The sequence below is a fragment of the Talpa europaea genome (genome assembly GCF_964194135.1).
Source record: "Talpa europaea genome assembly, chromosome: 9".
NCBI lineage: Eukaryota > Metazoa > Chordata > Mammalia > Eulipotyphla > Talpidae > Talpa > Talpa europaea.
Genome location: NC_140076.1, coordinates 32611882 through 32630184, shown reverse-complemented (window position 1 = coordinate 32630184; position 18303 = coordinate 32611882). Strand labels below are relative to the sequence as shown.

Below are 18303 nucleotides of genomic sequence, written 5' to 3'. Positions count from 1 at the left end.
CAGATACAAACCTTTTAAGCACACTGCTTTGCATTTGTAAGGGGCCATCAGTTGAATTTATCATTTGGATAGTATTTAAGGGCTATCTTTACATCATCCTATAAAGACGATTTCAAATGTAGTTAATACTTGGTCAAAAAGGAATCAGGGGCCTCTCCGGTGGCGCAGCGGTTGAGCGCTGGGTTGCGAAGCTGCCCGCAGCCTCTGCAGCGCCGGTTCGATTCCCGGCTGCTCCCCGGCCACCGGAGGAGGGTCCCACATGGCGCGCAGACCTCTCCTGCCGCCCGCTGCTCCCCTCAGCAGTGTACTTCGGTCCTTCTGCCTGCTCTGCTCCCCGCTCTGGCTCTGGTGAGTTTTCTCACCCTCCCGCGCTTCTGACTGTACCCAGTGCATGTATAAACAAAAACAAAACGAACAAACAAACAAACAAACAAATAAATAAATAAAACATGCCTCTATTAAAAAAAAAATGAAGAATTATGTTGTTTAAAAAAAAAAAAAGGAATCAGTCAGTGAAGACCCAGTTTAACTCCTAGATTTCTCTAATTTTTGAATAGCACGTTTCTGCTATGTAGTCAGAGTTGTGAAATTTAATTGTAAGATATTACTATACCTTTTTCTTTGCTCACTGCTTTATTAGGTTCACCAACTTAACCTGATTTCTTTAATAAGGAGATCAAAGCCAATACCCATTAACATATGTAAGATTATCTATGCATTTCAATCAACACTGAAATGCATCCTCAAGAAGGATGCTTTTGAGCAGGGCCCTGGAGTGAGCTGTTGTGAAGCAATAACCTGTCATCCTGTGTGGCAGAAAGCATTTCCGATTGACCACCTACCTCCCATCTCACATGCTTTTCTACAAAATACTTTCCCATCCCTCTATCGAAAGTGGAGTCTAGTTCCTCTTCTGATGAATCTGGGCAGAAGATGACTATTTTTAACTCTAGATTGCAACGGGAGTGACACTGCATGATTTCTGGGGATGGGTCATAAAGTGTAATGCAGTTTCTGCCTTGTTGAAATACTAGTGCTTGGAGCCCCAAACCACTATGTAAGAGGTCCAAACTCCCCCAAGGCTGCCAAGCTGCACTGAGGAGTCCATATACAAGTAAGCACTCTAGTCATCAGGCCTGGACCTGGCCCCAGACATGTGAGTGAACAAACCTTCAGATAATTCTAGACCCCAACCATAGAGGGAGTGCTAACCTTCCAGTCACCACAACTGAGGCTCCAGATATGACTGTGGAGGGTCAAGACAACCCTAAACTGCTCTGTAAAAACTCTGGCCTAGAGGGATGCATAAGCATCAAATAATAGTTGTGCTAAGCCATTAAGTTCTAGGTTAATTTGTTATGCAATAAGAATAACCAGATCAGAATACAGTGAACAATAATTGAAAGAAACAATATGCTCATTAGCCTTTCATTAACTTTCATTTAATTAACTTTTGTGAAGATGTGTGTCATAGCTAGTTATAGAGAACCAGCAGCAAGCACATTCCATTCTGTACCCAAATGATGATTGCAGCATTCTTGTGGGCAAGAGGAACTGGACTTTACATATACATTTGCACTCAATGACATATTTGAACTCAGACTGAGTCCCTTCAGATGCCTTATCCCAGACCTCTGTAAAAGTCATCTCTCAATATTTCTGTCTCTGTCCTACAGGTTTCTCTAGCACTTACTCCTTTCTTTGGAGAACTACATGCCAATATGAGTTTTAATTAGTTGAAGAGTGAGATGCTATTGAATAAATAGCAGGAGTCAGAAGTCTACAGTAAAAGTATCATAGTTTCCCCTAATGTCCCTTGCTTTTGAGCTGTACAATTAGAGTTGAACCAATGTATAAGCATCAAATAACTCATTCTTTACCTTCCACTATACTGGACTTGGCAAGATATCCTGAAGAGGATTTCAGAGCGCCACTGAAGACAAAGAAACTGGCACCAGTGACTAAAATAGAAAGAGAAACAGTTTAGTGATGGCAGATCCTAAGATGAAGGGGTTGAGAACAATTAAAAAAAAATCTGATAGTCATGAACAACAATTACAGAGAAAATAAATAAAATACCAATTCTGCATACAATAATATACAAGCAACCAATAATTCAGATGCTTATAATAGCTCTGGGAATGACATTTAAAGATACATTCCTCTATGCTGTTTTGCTCTTCCTCCAAACAAATGTCAAAGAATCAGGCCTCCCCCGGCGCAGGGGGTTGAGCGCCGCACTATGAAGCTGTCCACAGCTTCTGCAGCGAGGGTACGATCACGGCCGGCCAGGGAGCAAACCACATGGCGCAGCAGGCCTCTCCTGCCGCGCCCGCTGCTCCTCTCAGCAGTGTCTTTGGTCCGTCTACCTGTTCTGCTCCCCACTCTGTCTCTGGTGAATTCTCTCACCCTCCCGTGCCTCCAACTGTACCCCAGTTCTTGTATAAACAAATCTTTTTAAAAATGTCAAAGAATCTTGAAAGCAAAGGAATCTTCCTTGTCAAAGTTTTATTGGAACAGAGCCATGTCCATTCATTTACATACCATCTTTGGCTATTTTTGAAGTATGACGCCTAAGTTTAGTAGCGGGCAACAAAGACCGCAGGAATGTTGAGTCTAAAATACTTGCAAACTAACAATTCACAGGAAAAGTTTGCTGATCCTTGATCTAATTCATTGGTTTCCAATTTTTTTTTTTAATCAAAGGTATTTGTTTTCCTTTTTTGATCAAAGGTAATTTGAAGATGGGGATATGACTGCCATCTATTCTACTTACCAAATGGAGTTAAAACAAAAATAACTATTTAAAAGACAGCCACCTGCTACCATTATCTCTTCATAAAAGAAAGGATATTTAATTATATTTAGGTTTATGACAACTTCATAACACCATCTTTATTTTTCAACAGTCTTACTCCAAATCCTACCCATTGACATCCTACAATATCTCTAATATGAGATCACGCAGTCTTTGTCAGAGACTCCTAATTGCAAAGAGCCCACAGTATTTCAAGGTAGCCTATTTCTTAGATAACTTGCAGCTTACAGAGTGTGTTAAGTTGAGCCTGAATCTAGATCCCTGTACTTTTTAGCCACTGATGCTGGTTCTGACCTTTTGTAGTTAAAGAGAATCAGCTGAATCTTATTTCAACAGAACAGACAACTTAAAACAGAGATAGCTATTCCAAAACTTACTCAAATATTCCAGATACGATTTGACTAAGAGGGAACATTAACTTATCACTTACCTTTTTAGACATTCCATCAGAATATACATGTTAAATATTTTTTCTTCCTTTGCTGATTTAAAATATATACTGAAGACAGAAACATGCAATATGTGTACTAGAAAAGTGTTTCATAAAGTATACCAAAGAAAGCTAGTTTGAGGGGCCTCCCTGGTGGCGCAAGGGGTTAAGACGTAACCTATAAAGCTGTCCGCAGACACTGTAGCACGAGTTCGATCCCCAACCAGGGAGATACTTATATGGCGCAGCAGACCTCTCCTGACTCGCCTACTGCTCCCCTCAGCAGTGTATTTCAGTCAGTCTGCCTGTTCTGTTCCCCACTGTGTCTATGGTGAATCCTCTCACCCCCCACACCTCTGGCCTGTACTCCAGCTCTTGCATGCATAAATAAATCTTTAAAAAAAAAAAATCTAGGTTGAGGAGATATTCTGAGGGAAGGAAAAAAAATGATTCATGGTCAAATAAATTTAGAAAAAGCTAGGTACTATCCTCCACTAGGAAAACAACATTGTGTATTGACTTGTTAAAGGCTCTGGGAAGTCCTGTAGTGAAGAAAACTGTTTAAAATTGTTTAATCCAAGATTTTAAACAAGATTTTTATTTACTTATGTGAATATTTTTTAAATCCATTGAAACTGATAGACACTTAGGAAATATCTAAGGCATTGCTTCTTAAATTGTAATGTGTATTTATATATCACACAGGGATCTTGTTAAAATGCAACATCTGCTTTAGCAGACCCAGTGTGTAGATTGCTCATTTCCAACAATCTCCTGAATGATGACACCACATTCTAAGTACCACTGAACCTAATCCTGTGAACCTAATAAGAAACATTCTTTGGATATGGCCATTCAACAAGCCCCAAATTTTCCTAAGCATACTTTCACTATAGGACCCAGTTACAGACCTACTTTGGCCCTTTCTATACCCTAAGGCAGTGTTTTCAAAATGTTCCCCTCAATTAACAGAGATCTCATTTGCAATTCTGAGCCTGACCATTGGGGAGTCCACACAAACCTGGAGGATTATGCGGATTAAAAGATTAATCAAAGTGTGGCTACCTATATTTTGAGGCTGAGATATCCAACACTCCAAGTCCAGGACAGCCTTCCACGCTCATGTCTCAACCAACTCAAACACTCACCTTTTCTGGGCTGATTGTGAATACTGATAGCCTGGGTCTGATAGTTTCCGTCATCATTCTGAACACATACAAGATGGGAGTCTGCCTTCTCATTGAAGCAGGCCCCTCCTGCCAGCACATGCTCATTGGACTTGTTCATGGCCTTCATCATCTGCAATCAAAGAACAGGGTCAACATACTTATTCTGACAAGAATGGACTTTTACTTATTTTTGGTATGACATGGCACAACTCCTTCACTTCTCAAATTATTATCATTAAAGTGAGAAAGGGGCTACTAAACAATAAAAACAAAGTGAAAAATCAGTCACCATTAGCAAAAAAAAAAAAAAAAAACCAAAAAACAAAGCATAATAATAGTAATAACCAGATTCAAAAATTCCCGGCAGAGTTTATAGGTGATTTGTATTATAACCTAATAAGCACATGACACATTTCACATTATTTTTCTGTCTTTATTGTTGTACTGAACTCAAATAGCTAAAATTAGTTTATCTAACTGCAGTAGTTTCTCCTATGCACTGATTCTCTGAGAATATAGTTATTCTGAGATTCTGTGCAAAAGTATGTTCCACCCGCAGAATTTTGAAGGATTTGCACTGAATCTATAGATGACTTCGCACAGTATTGACTTCTTAACCAATTCTGTATTCCAATCCATGAACATGAGATGTATTGCCATTTACTTAGGTCTTCTTTTATTTCTTGCAGCAATGCTTTGCAGTTTTTAGGGTACAAGTCTTTCACTCCATTGATAAGATTTATTCCTTGGTATTAATCAATAGAATTCTACCATCACCTTCTGGCTTTACTTTGTTATGTTTATAATTCTTGCAAAGTAAATATTTTAACATATTATTATATCATCAAAGGCATCCAAAAAGCATTTGAATATTCCTCTCACAGTGATATTTATTAATTTTACTAATCCAAACCAGTTCTATCAGAATTTTTCAAAGATTACTTTTACATAATTTTTTGCAAACAGGATAAAACAGCTGGAAGATTACCACATAGAGAAGTCAAATGACAGACTAATTTAGATTCTCATTTGCAATTTACATTTGTATCACATGAAAGAAACTGATATAATCACAGAAATTTTAGACTGTTAATTCCATCATTTCTTTCAAATCATTAGGCTACAGTTGTTTCTAATTCTCTCTACACTAAGCAGATTAAGAGACATGCTGAATAAATTAGTCTCTAAGGAAATCATTTCCCTGGATGTCAATTTCAAGTCCAGAAAAAATAAACTTCGTATTTCTTCAATATTTTATGAACAAAGCCCCAGGAGTAGCCTGCCCAGAAGTGGGGGTAGGAAGACAAAAAAAAGAGAACGAACAGATTTCAGATTTTTATTCTTTTAAAATTGTGCTCATTTACACTAAGGAGAGTTTCCCAGATACCTGAAGGGCCTTATCAACCATCAAATAAATATATTTGTTATATGATGATACAAAAAATATGCAACTTTCCATTTTAGCTATTTCTCTATCAACTCAAATTCTGTAATATCTTTCATATCTATCCCTATCTTTCCCATAGTACAGCCTAATTGCATCTTTTGTCACTATATACAGTAACCTTGTAACTGGTTTTTCTACAGTCTTTATCAGTTCTAATTCATAGCATACAATGTTTTCATATTTACCAATGCACAGCTACAATCATGTCACATCTTTTCCATCTTCTCTGCCATTTGCCTTTCATTCAAAATCACAAGTTTCCCAGGTTCTAGCCCCAAGCAGTTTTCCCAGCTTGCTTCCTTCCTACTGTAACCTTACATGCAGGACTATGTCCTGTTGCACTACCATTTCCCATCTCTGAGTTTGTGCATATGCTATTTGCTAGCCCCCCTCCCCTTTTAATATTTATTTATTTATACAAGCACTGAGTACCGTCAGAAGCGTGGGAGGGTAAGAGAATTCACCAGAGCCAGAGCGGGGAGCAGAGCAGGCAGAAGGACCCAAGTACACTGCTGAGGGGAGCAGCGGGCGGCAGGAGAGGACTGCGCGCCATGTGGGACCCTCCTCCGGTGGCCGTGGAGCAGCCGGGGATCGAACCAGCGCTGCAGAGGCTGCTGGCAGCTTTGCAACCCAGCGCTCTACCGCTGCGCCACCGGGGAGGACCCCCTTTTTCTTCTCCCATATCCGAGCAGCTGAATAAGGTGTGCCAACAAATCAAGACAGTAAAAACACCAATTCCTGCATGTAACTAACCTTCTTTAATCCCCACTGAGATACCCAATGTGACCTCTCCCTGCTTTGAACTTCCATTTACATCCTTTGTTTTTTATATGGTATCATCCACATTCAGCTTTGGATTATTATTAAAAACAAGGACTCAAATTAGATGGTCTGTATTTCAGTCCTGGTTTGTTAATAGCTAGCTTTTACTGTGAACAAGTTACTTGATTCTCTGTATCCCAGTTTCTCCCTCTCTAAAATGGGATCAGAAAAATAAATATTTCATACAGTTATGAGAGTTAAGCAAACTAGAACAGCACCAAGCACATAAACATTGGTTAAATGATAAATAAAAATGTGTATGCTTATCTCCTACAACCTGCTTATGAAATCATAAAGCGACCTTAAAATCAGCAAATAATTCACTTGGGAAATAAAGGAATTCAGACCCTTCCTAAGAGCTCACAAATTAGTTACAATTGTTAGGGGGAAAAGGATGTCCCAAAGCAAATTCCATATAGGCTTTGTGGACTCCACCCCCACCCCAGGTCAAAGCCAAAGACACTGGGAACTCCAAATCCCATCACCACCAAAGGGAAGGTGGCTGGGACCTGAGGGTGGGGTTAAGCAGCCAGGTGGATACAAAAGGCAGACACGTGGGCTTTGGGGTCTCTCCATTTTTGGGCTCTCCGCCAGCTTACAGCGTCCGGTCAGCTCTGAGAGTGACTTTGGGTTTCCAGGTCTTCGGATCGGGTAGGACGCATTAAAGACTTTATTTCCCTATTTTCTCCCTGAGTTGTACATTTTCCTTATTTCTTTTTCTCTTGTAAATAAACCTTTTATTAACCCTTTTGCGTGTGTCTGTAGTAGAGTATTCATAAGTCCCTTTAAAGCGCGCGGGTGAGGACCCACAGCCAGGAACCCGTTTAATATCGGGGTTGCTCTATAACACAATGACAAAGTGAAAAATGGTGGCTAACAGCCATGAGTTAGGCACTGAGTAAAATGCTACATGGAGTTTTCGAAAAACACACTTTAACGTATCAAGTGAAACAGCATAGAAGCTTTACCTCCCTGTATCTCTTCTACTCCCCCCACTGGCATTTAACCATACATGAAAATCCTAAGAGCCAATTAACATAAGGTAGTTTTAGGAATGACTATACTGGAGGAATGGATGAGGAGTTATAAAACCCAATCTCTCTCTGATTTAACACACAATGCCTTTCAATCTCCTTTCTAAGATTTCCTTTCTCATGTTTTTTAAAAAAAAACTGTTAGCAGGGTCTTGTTGTGGTATTCAGTAAACATTTGTTGAATAGATCCACTAGTAAACCATATAAATAGGTACAGAATGGGTTTGTCTTAATCATGGAGTTATAGTTAATGTCAGTATATAAAAATTTTTTGGTGCGCTTACATTTCACTGTCACATATATTAAGCTAATATAGTTAGTTATACAGTAAGTTTTAACAATATAATTCTATGAACATTTACAAATGATTGACAATGATTTTGGCAGCAATAAGGGAAATCTATGAAAGCAAACCACTGCACCAGAGATACAATGATGAAAGAAAGACATATTGTGTGCTCTCAAGGGGCTCAAAATTCAATGGGAGAGGAGCAGGAATTATAAATATACATATATGTTACATGAATAAAGAGATGATTTTAATTAGCTTAGACCAAGACTGGTCCAAGAATTGAAAGGTGGTTGAGTTTGGAAAGTAGAGCCAGAAGAATTTCCTGATAGATTAGACAAGGGATATGAAAGAAAGAAGACTCAAAAATGACTCCAAATTTTGAGCCTCGTAACTGGAAGGACAATACCATCATTAAGTTGGGGAAGCTACAAGAGCAGGTTTTCAGAGACGATCAGGAGGTCAGTTGAACTTGCTAAACTTGAGATACCTTTGCAAATAGACACATCAGATGGGAAGTAAGAAGCTTAAGACTACAAAACTGGAGAGATTGAGACTAGAGGAAGATTGGTATATAGACAGTATTTAAGGCCAGAGCATTGGAGATATAAAGGAAATGGAGATGAAACTTAAAGAGGACTAACGCCTTGTGTTTTCTAAAGTGAGTGAGAAACGGGGAGTCAGAAAGGGGGATATGCAGAGACTGACATTAAATTGTGGGAGATGAGAATAGAGTCCAGGGCTTCTTGTGGTACTTGAGATTAGATGAGATCTAGTAAGATTTGAACTGGTGGTCTCAAAGCCAACAGTGGCAGCAAGATTGTAAGCAGAATGTCCTGGAGCCACTGCTCACTCCAGTTGATCTAGTAAGATTTGAACTGGTGGTCTCAAAGCCAACAGTGGCAGCAAGATTGTAAGCAGAATGTCCTGGAGCCACTGCTCACTCCAGTTGATGAGCATGATACAGAGGAAGGATAATCTCATTCCGGGTATTCCACATTTAGCAGTGACCTCCTACAGCTGTCAGTGAATGGAGGGCAGCCAGGACTCCTTGGGGACCCTTTTATTTTAATTTATATCTAAGTATACATATCACCTTTACATATAATGACAGGAGTAGCTACATCAATACCAAGTCAACCTCCCCCCTTTGCACTATTCTCCAGAGCACTGTTCACCAACTCCTTTCATCCTTTTGAAAAGAGGATATTGTCACTTCTCAGCCTTTTGGCTAAGACTGGGTGTGAAAAAAGGGATATCAGCTCCTCCTACCCTAAGAAAAAGAGAAATGTATTCCTTGAAGGCCAGAAAATAAAACATTCTTCAAACAGATTTTAGGGCCATCTGTTCTTGCTAGTGCTACAATGAATCTTTGAAATCATGCTTTTGTAACTTCACATTTCTCTGAAGAATATGTGACTTTGAATTAAAATAAACCCAAACTCCTATTTTAGAGTGTTAGAGTGGGAAAGAATCTCAAGAGACTATTCAGCTATATAAAATGGGGAACCATACAGATGTACAATTTCAGGTTCTTGCATTATATCACAATCAACACAAACTTCTCTTACTCTTGTCTTTTTGGTTGAGTAAAAGGTTAACAAAACCTTGTTCCTTTTGGCTAAGATATTATTCTTCCAGGGACCTGATAGTTGGAAGTCCACTGCACTACTAGAAAAATATTTATTCTACATTTAAAATAATTAACATAATGTAGTTGTTCAGAGTGTACAATTTGATTAATCTTGACCTGAATATATACCCGTATCAAATTGCACTGGAAATCACTATTCTAGTCCATTGACCTAAACATATATTTACTCCAAAACAAATGCTGTCTTGATTACTACACCTTTAAAATAGCCATAACAGGGCCTCCCCGGTGGCGCAGCGGTTGAACGCTGGGTTGCGAAGCTGCCCGCAGCTTCTGCAGCACCGGTTCGATCCCCAGCTGCTCCCCGGCTCCCGGAGGAGGGTCCCACATGGCGCGCAGACCTCTCCTGCCGCCCGCTGCTCCCCTCAGCAGTGTACTTCGGTCCTTCTGCCTGCTCTGCTCCCCGCTCTGGCTCTGGTGAATTCTCTGACCCTCCCACGCTTCTGACTATACCCAGTGCTTGTATGAATAAATAAAATAAAATAAATCTTTAAAAAATAATAAAATAAAATAGCCACAACATAAGATAGTGGAAGTCTAAGAATTATGTTGTTTAGGTTGTTTTGGCACTTCTAGGTCCTTTGCATCTCCATATAAATTTCAGAATCAGCATCTCAATTTCCACCCAAAAAACCTGCTTAGTATTTTTTTTCCCTTTTCTTTTTCCCCTTAACACAGGGGCAATTTGGGGGTTTTTTTGCTTTTTTTTTTTTTTTTAAGATTTATTTATTTATTTATACAAGCACTGGGTACAGTCAGAAGCACGGGAGGGTGAGAGAATTCACCAGAGCCAGAGTGGGGAGCAGAGAAGGCAGAGGGACTGAGGTACACTGCTGAGGGGAGCAGCGGGCAGCAGGAGAGGTCTGCGCGCCATGTGGGACCCTCCTCCGGTGGCCGGGGAGCAGCCAGGGATCAAACCGGTGCTGCAGATGCTGCGGGCAGCTTAGCAACCCAGCGCTCAACTGCTGTGCCACCGGGGAGGCCCCAATTTGGCTTTTTAAACTCTTACCACAGGTGTTGGAAAGGCAGAGGGAGTTCAGTTCTCAATTGTTTAGTCATATTCATTTGGGAGGGTTTTTTTTTTTTTTAAATATTGAATCTGAATTATTGCCCAAACCTCTACTATGTCCTTCTCACTTTTCCTTTTCCTTTAGAAATCTCCATTTTTATCCTTATTTTACAAAGAAGTGTAAAGTTAGATATATCCTAAACGTAGTGAGAATTATAAGAGGGTGTGTAAATGCTTATAGCAGGAAGAGTTATGTGAAACCCTGAGAAACACTATCCTGACTGGCAGGTAAAGAGAAGGGCAGGTGTGTATCAACAAGGAAATTGCTTGTACAAAGGCTATGAAGCAAAAGAGAACTTAAGGAAATGATATGAAAGACTCTGGATATAAATAAAGAAAAATAAGAGGAAACGTGAAATATTGTGATAACTAAATAAAATAATGTCTAAGAAACTACTTTCCAACTATAAAATAAAGCAGAATTATTATACAGAACACAAGTCAACTAAGACTGTAGAAGACAAAATTATGTTGCATCAAAACAAAAACTGAATTAAGAGTCAATCTGCTAAATCAGATAAGAAAAATAAGCAATATATAGTTGATAAACTTTACTGGAAATGAAATGTAATAAATGACAAGAAATACAGGAACTGTTTTTGAACGAAGATGTTGAACCTGCACAACCACAAACTTAGGAGGCAGACTGCAGATAATCACAGATGATATGAGTATTAGGGACAGCTACTGTCCTGAATGTCCTCAGTCAGCACTAAAATAACCGTGGGGGCCTCACAGTTTTTACAGATACACTTGCATAAACAGATCCAATTCCCAAACACAAAAACACCACCTTGCAGACACCAAGGACAGCAAAGCATGTTATCTGTTCGGGGATGCCATCCGATCAATCTTCTTCTGCGTCGTTAAGATCCCAGAAGGCAAGCACAATGTACTTACTCGTCACAGAATATATTTAACAAATGTTTGTGAGAGAGATAACAGAACTTCAAGTATGAGAAATAAAATAGTTTTCAAAATATAGTTGAAGACTATGTGTGCACAAGTCATATAAAAATAATAATTCACTTTAAAGATTTGACTCCAGTGTACTATTTGATATTCTAAAGCAGGACATCTAATAGCTCAAATCAGCTAATTGTAGCCCAGAAAAAATTAAGCATACATTCTAGCTACTATTTTCTACTGTCCTGAAAAGAAGTTAGCAAATGGGAAGGAAGGGTAGAGGTTTTCTTTACATAGGTCATTCTCACATAATAACACTGAGCCCTGAATTTGTAAGTCTAGGGAGACATTTAATTTTAAGTACACACCAAATACAAAATGTTTATTGAATATAAAAGTGAGTAAATGGCTAAGATGGAGAAAAAATGAAAGGAAGGAAAAGAAAAAAAGGGAGGAGGAAATTATTTTACACCAGAAATAGTGGAAGTAAAATGGGAGTTTCATCCTCCTTAATGAAACAAATTTTGACCATTTTTATATCAAACTAAGTTTTAAAATAAAATTTCTCTTTTAAACTCAATTATCTTTAAACATTTAAGAAATTTTTAAATGCAAGAAAGACATGGGAAATAACAGTATTCTTTACATACTTCTGTTAATGCATATGTAGTATATACAATTTTATTTTAGTTGCAAAATATTAATTCACGATGCAATCATTTGCTTTTGAAACTTTACTTAAAAGTCACTTTGGGGGCCACCCTGGTGGTGCAGGGGGCTAAGCACAGCACTATGAAGCTATCTGCAGCCTCTGCAGCACAAGTTCGATCCCCGGCCAGGCAGGTAGCTACCCACACGGTGCAGCAGACCTCTCCTGTCTCACCCACTGCACCCCTCAGCAGTGGATTTCAGTCAATCTGCCTGTTCTGTTCTCTGTTTCTGGTGAATCCTCTCACCGCCCACACCTCTGGCCTGTACCCCAGTTCTTACATGCATAAATAAATACTCTTTAAAAATAAAAAAGTCACTTTGGGACATACCCAATATCTGTGCTTAGATATTAAAGGCAATCAGAAATATCATATACCTCAGAAGAGAAAAGAAATGATCCTACACTAATGTTGTAAATATAAACTTAATCAAAATGTAAAACTATCAGTTTTATATTATTATAGCATCAAAAGGCCAAAAGCACAACCAATGTCTAAATAACAATTTCAAAATCTTACCTATCTGTAATGAAATTCCCCATCACCGATGTAAGTCATATAATATTGACTGATATCACCGCCAATCACAAAATAAAATGTATATGTATTTTGCCACCTTAATTCATGTATTCAAACAAATATTATATATATGAAAAATAAGCCTTCAAGGTAAATCTTACCTCATTGTATCTGTTGCTGGGGATTTTGATGCTGGTTTTCCGGACTTCCATATCAACCACCAAACCTTGAACTACTGGCAACGTATATTGGTAATTTCTGAAGTCCTGCACAAAAGCAGATTGAAGTGGAACAAAGAATTCATCAGTGTCAGGATTTGATTTATAGAAATAAGATTAACACAAAATAAAAGAATATCAACATTGAAAGAGCGCATTTCGGGGCCTCCCCGGTGGCGCAGCGGTTGAGTGCTGGGTTGCAAAGCTGCCCGCCGCCTCTGTGGCGCCGGTTCAATCCCCGGCTGATCCCCGGCCACCGGAAGAGGGTCCCACATGGCGCTCAGACCTCTCCTGCTGCCCGCTGCTCCCCTTAGCAGTGTACTTTGGTCCTTCTGCCTGCTCTGCTCCCCGCTCTGGCTCTGGTGAATTCTCTCACCCTCCCGCGCTTCTGACTGTACCCAGTGCATGTATAAACAAACAAAATAAATAAATAAAACAAAACATGCCTCTATAAAAAAAAAAAGAAAAGAGCGCATTTCTCTAAATAAGGACATAAATCTAACAAAAGTCCCACTATGTATATTCTCACTCTCCAATTAGACTGTAAACTCTTATGAGGAAGTGGACATAACAGCTTCATATACTACTTATAAACAATATTAAACAAGTATGTGAATATTCTGCTTTATCACCACTTAGCAGTCATTAATGGTCTCTTCTCTCAAAGGTAAACTCCAAGAGGGCTGAAATTCTCAGTTTTCTGTTCTTATTATATCCCAAATGCCTGGAACAGCTTAGGCACTCAATATAAATTTTTAGGGTAAAACACACATATGCATGCGCGAACACACACCCATAGGCACACAGGGGAGGGGCAGATTAATGCCAGTCACACGTGTACATTGTTATGAAGGGAGTCTACAATGTTGGAGAGTTGGCTAAAGACACTCCCTGAATTCTGTATAAAAAGTAGATAGTAATGGAGCAAGGATAGAAGGAAGGAAATCAAATAAATATTATAAAAATAATCCAGGCAACAGACAACAGCAATTTGGATCAAGATGTCAATAGGCCAAAAGGTGATGAGAAGTAGTCAATGCTAAATATATTCTGAAGGGAAACTGACAATATTTGCCACTGGATTGGATATGGCATGTGAATAAAAAACAAGAGTCGGGGCCTCCCTGGTGGTGCAGGGGTTAAAGTCTCAGTGCAATCTAGCTATCACCAGCCACTGCAACATGAGTTCAATCCCCAGACAGGGAGCTAATCCACATGGGACAGCAGACCTCTTCTGTCTTGCCCACTGCTCCCCACAGCAGTGTATTTCAGTCAGTCTGCCTGTTCTGCTTCCTATCTCTGGTGAATTCTCTTACCACTAGCACCTCTGGCTTACATCCCAGTTCTTGTATGCATAAATAAAAATAAAATAAATCTCAAAAAAAAAAAAAAACCTAGAGTCAAAGATTATTCTAAACTTTATGGCCTAGAAGACTGGAATTGCCACTCAGTGAGATACAGAATATGATGAGAAGGGGATGGTGGTAAATCAGAAGGTTGTAGAAGAAAACCAAGAAACTGTCTCTGATTGCTTCTATTTATTCAGGGAAGTTAGGGATAGGTCATTTGCTGAAAGTGAGGAAAGGGGATGAGGCATAGAAATTTGATAAGACATAATATACAAATCATCTAGAACAGGAAGAATGTACCATATATTGACCAGGAAAAACTGCCAGGTAGACTGTGAGCTTCCTTAAGGGTACTGGTCATGAATTTAAAGCAGACCAATGAGTAAGCTGTTTGTTTTTTGGTTTTGTCTTTTTTTTTTTTTTTAACCAATATTCAGGCTTGGAAGTAAATTAAGAAGGAAGATTTACATCCTCATAGGTTATATGGTCAACTGACTTTTGATAAGGGCACAAAGACATTGAATTTTAGGCAACAAAGGACACTGATCCTTGAGAGATGGAAAACAAGATGAGCTCTAATGATGGCCCCAGTTTAAAGTTACCAAGCTCCAGGGAGGAAAAAGGGAACCTAGGCAGAAGACAAAACTGAGAATTGAGAAAGACCACAGTTGCTAGAGTTCATAGGACAGAAAGCACCAGAGAGAAGAAAACTGCACAGAGAGAACTCCAAAGATTTGTAGAGGCTCCCATTCCATTATTCTGGAGAGCTGTCATTAGCAAATGTGTGTGAGAAAACCTCTTGAGACCAGTGAAAGAACCACATGAAAGGATTACTGGAAACATCTGCCATTCAGGTCTGGGAATTATGCCTATTCCCAAAATCTAGATAGGAAACCTCATAATTAATTGGCACTGGATAAATGATTATTATATAATAAAGAATGGCTGGCCTTTACCCTTGGTTCTTAGGAGGTAGTCTCTAAACTTCCCTGGAATTTCCTGAGTGATAGGTGCGTTTTTGTGGACTCTGATAATTCATGTTAATTTGTGACTCCAAGTGGGTCCCTGGATCCCTAATAACAAGATGACTCAGAATGGGGAATGGTCATCACAGAAAGATCAATCAAAAGATTGGAGGTTCTGAAGCACATGACATCAAGCCAACCTCAGGGGAGAAAGGAGGAGCTGGAATTTGAGTTCAAGCACAAGGCCAGTGATTGAACTGCCAGTGCTTAGTAAGGAAGCCCCAATAAAAACTGAGGAGTTTGAGCTTACTCTGCATACTGCTACACACTGATATACTGAGAACAGGATGCAGCCCTAAGGACACAGAAGCTTCTCGTTTGGGATTCTCCAAGACCTTGTTTTACATGTCTCTTCTTTTGACTGGGTCCTAATTTGTATCTCCTTTGCTATAACAATACTATATCATAAATATAATCTTTCACTGAGATCTGTGAGTCATTCTATTGAACTAACAAATATGAAGGGATAATGTCAACTCCCAAGTTTGTATGCAGTTGGTCAGAAGTACGAGTGCCCTGGTACCCCCCTAGCTTGCAGCTGGTGTCTGAAATTAAGGACAGTATTGTGAAGAACTAAGACCTTACTCTCTGAAATTTGGACTAATTCCAAATAGTGCCAAAGTCATTACAAGTACTAAGCTTGTAATGGTCTTGTCTTAATAATGGGGAATAATCAGCCCTATAGCATATATGGACTTGGTAAATTAACTGTATTACTTATACAAGAGCTGGGGTGCAGGCCAGAGATGTGGGGCAGTGAGAGGATTCACCAGAGACAGCACAGGGAGCAGAACAGGCAGATGTACTGAAATACACTGCTGAGGGGAACAGCGGGCAAAACAGGTCTGCTGCGTCATGTGGGTCACCTCCCTGGCTGGCCAGGGAATCAAACTCGTGCTGCAGTGGCTGTGGACAGCCTCACAGTACTGCGTCTTAACCCCTTGAGCCACCAGAGAGGCCCTAACTGTATTATTTTTAACAGAATTCAAGAACACTTACAGAAACACAAACATACAGCACCCAGCGAGATAAAAATCAATGTGTGACATCCCCCCCAAAACTAAACAACAACAGCAAAAAAACAAACATACAAAGAAGTAGGAAAATAAGAGCCTCCCCGGTGGCGCAAGAGGTTAAGCCTCAACACTATGAAGCTATCTGCAGCCACTGCAACATGAGTTTCATCCCTGGCCAGGGAGCTACCCACATGGCACATAAGATCTCTCCTGTCTCACCCATTGCTCCCTCAGCAGTGTATTTCAGTAGATCTGCCTGTTCTGCTCCCCACTCTATCTCTGGTGAATCCTCTTACCACCTCCCCCACACACACCTCTGGCCTATACCCCAGCTCTTGTATGCATAAATAAATCTTTTAAAAAAACAACTCAAGGAACCAACCATCAACCTAGATGTCTACATCTGGCAAAAATATCTTTTAAACACAAAGATGATATAAAAATGTTAAAAATACAAATGCTGAAAGAATTCATCACAGCAGACCCGCACTACAAGAAATGTTACAGGAAATCTTTCAGGCTGAAGGAAAATGATACCAGATGGAAATAGAAATTTACACAAAGGAATGAAGAACACTGAAAATGTCAACTATATGGGTAAATCTACAAGAATCTTTCTTATTGTTTGAATCAGTTAAAAAAGATAACTGAAACCATAACTACAACTTCATGACAGAGAGAGGAAATAAACAATCCCAAAAAAAAAAGCAATTTAAAATCTGGGTGTGTGGGGTTTTTGCCATTTAGTCTGCCAAATTTAAAAAAAAAAAAAAGCCATTGCAGTGCCCTGAAATTAGACTGAAAGTATATGACATAATGAAACATGTTTATTACCGAAAATTACCAAACTTCAAGTAAGAACACCAGAATTAAGTACACAGCCTTCTGTCCTGGCTGTCTCTAGCCCTACTAGGTAATTCAACTAGAGCAAGGTAGTTTGTGAAAACATTAAGTTTTACAACCTTAAAGATTTTACTTGTTGTGTTGTCAGTTAGAGTGGTCATCTCAGTGGCTTGTGAAAAGGGAGGGCCAGCAGCTGTTAGTCTGAGGTTGCTAACCTGTTGGGGCAAGGAACCGGCAGGCAGACTGGCAGAGATTTGACAAGGAGTACTGACATGAAAGAGCTATAGGGGCTTCATAATTCTCCATATACTAGAACTGATCACAGGCCATGCACATGTGAAACAGAGAGCTTAGGGATTCCAGCCAACCAACATCCTCACCAGAGAGTCAGAGTCTGCACTTATACAGAGGAGACAAGAGTGCTCAGCAGAAAGGGAAAGAATGAAGTTTGAATCCCAGTCCATACACAGATTCCTCAGGAAAGAACAGACAACATACTGCTTGAGGTATTAAATGCAATCTCTAACCAACCTTTGGCTAAAGAGTAAAGTATATAGACATAGGGGACACCCATAGGATGCCAGGTTTAAAATAAAAACAAGACAGAATGTTAGTTGCTTTAATTATACATTACCTCCAGCTTTCATAATAACCCTGCAAGGTCACTTAGATAAGTGCACAATCAGGAGTTGGAGTCATGTGCTATTTCACTCCTGAGCTCCATATACTTTCCAAAAATATATATGTTCTCCTCTTCTCCTCCAGCATACATTTTCAGCTACATGAAGCAGCAGGGCTATGGATATCCACAAAATTTAAAAATCCTTCTCTTTCGTCTCCCATACAAACCCCAATAAGGAAAAAGAAAAAAATTCCCAACTTACTGCAAGAAGATTCATGATAGTATGTCCTGTCTCTCCAAACAAAGGCTTCCGAAATCTGACACTGAACAGAGGGCAAGGATAAACTACAGAAATGAGAAATG

General features: G+C 39.5%; 1 protein-coding gene across 2 annotated transcripts in view; it reads right to left on the bottom strand.

Moving 5' to 3' along the window:
* Positions 1 to 18303, bottom strand: part of ZFYVE9 (zinc finger FYVE-type containing 9) — a gene marked incomplete at both ends in the record, with an annotated part of 73526 nt that overhangs the window by 8606 nt on the left and 46617 nt on the right. For both annotated transcript variants that reach the window (XM_084243918.1, XM_084243917.1), the window contains 4 exons: positions 1881 to 1961; positions 4397 to 4547; positions 13029 to 13133; positions 18203 to 18285. In XM_084243918.1, coding sequence (XP_084100044.1) covers positions 1881 to 1961; positions 4397 to 4547; positions 13029 to 13133; positions 18203 to 18285 — 420 coding nt within the window. The remainder of the gene's footprint in view (positions 1 to 1880; positions 1962 to 4396; positions 4548 to 13028; positions 13134 to 18202; positions 18286 to 18303) is intronic.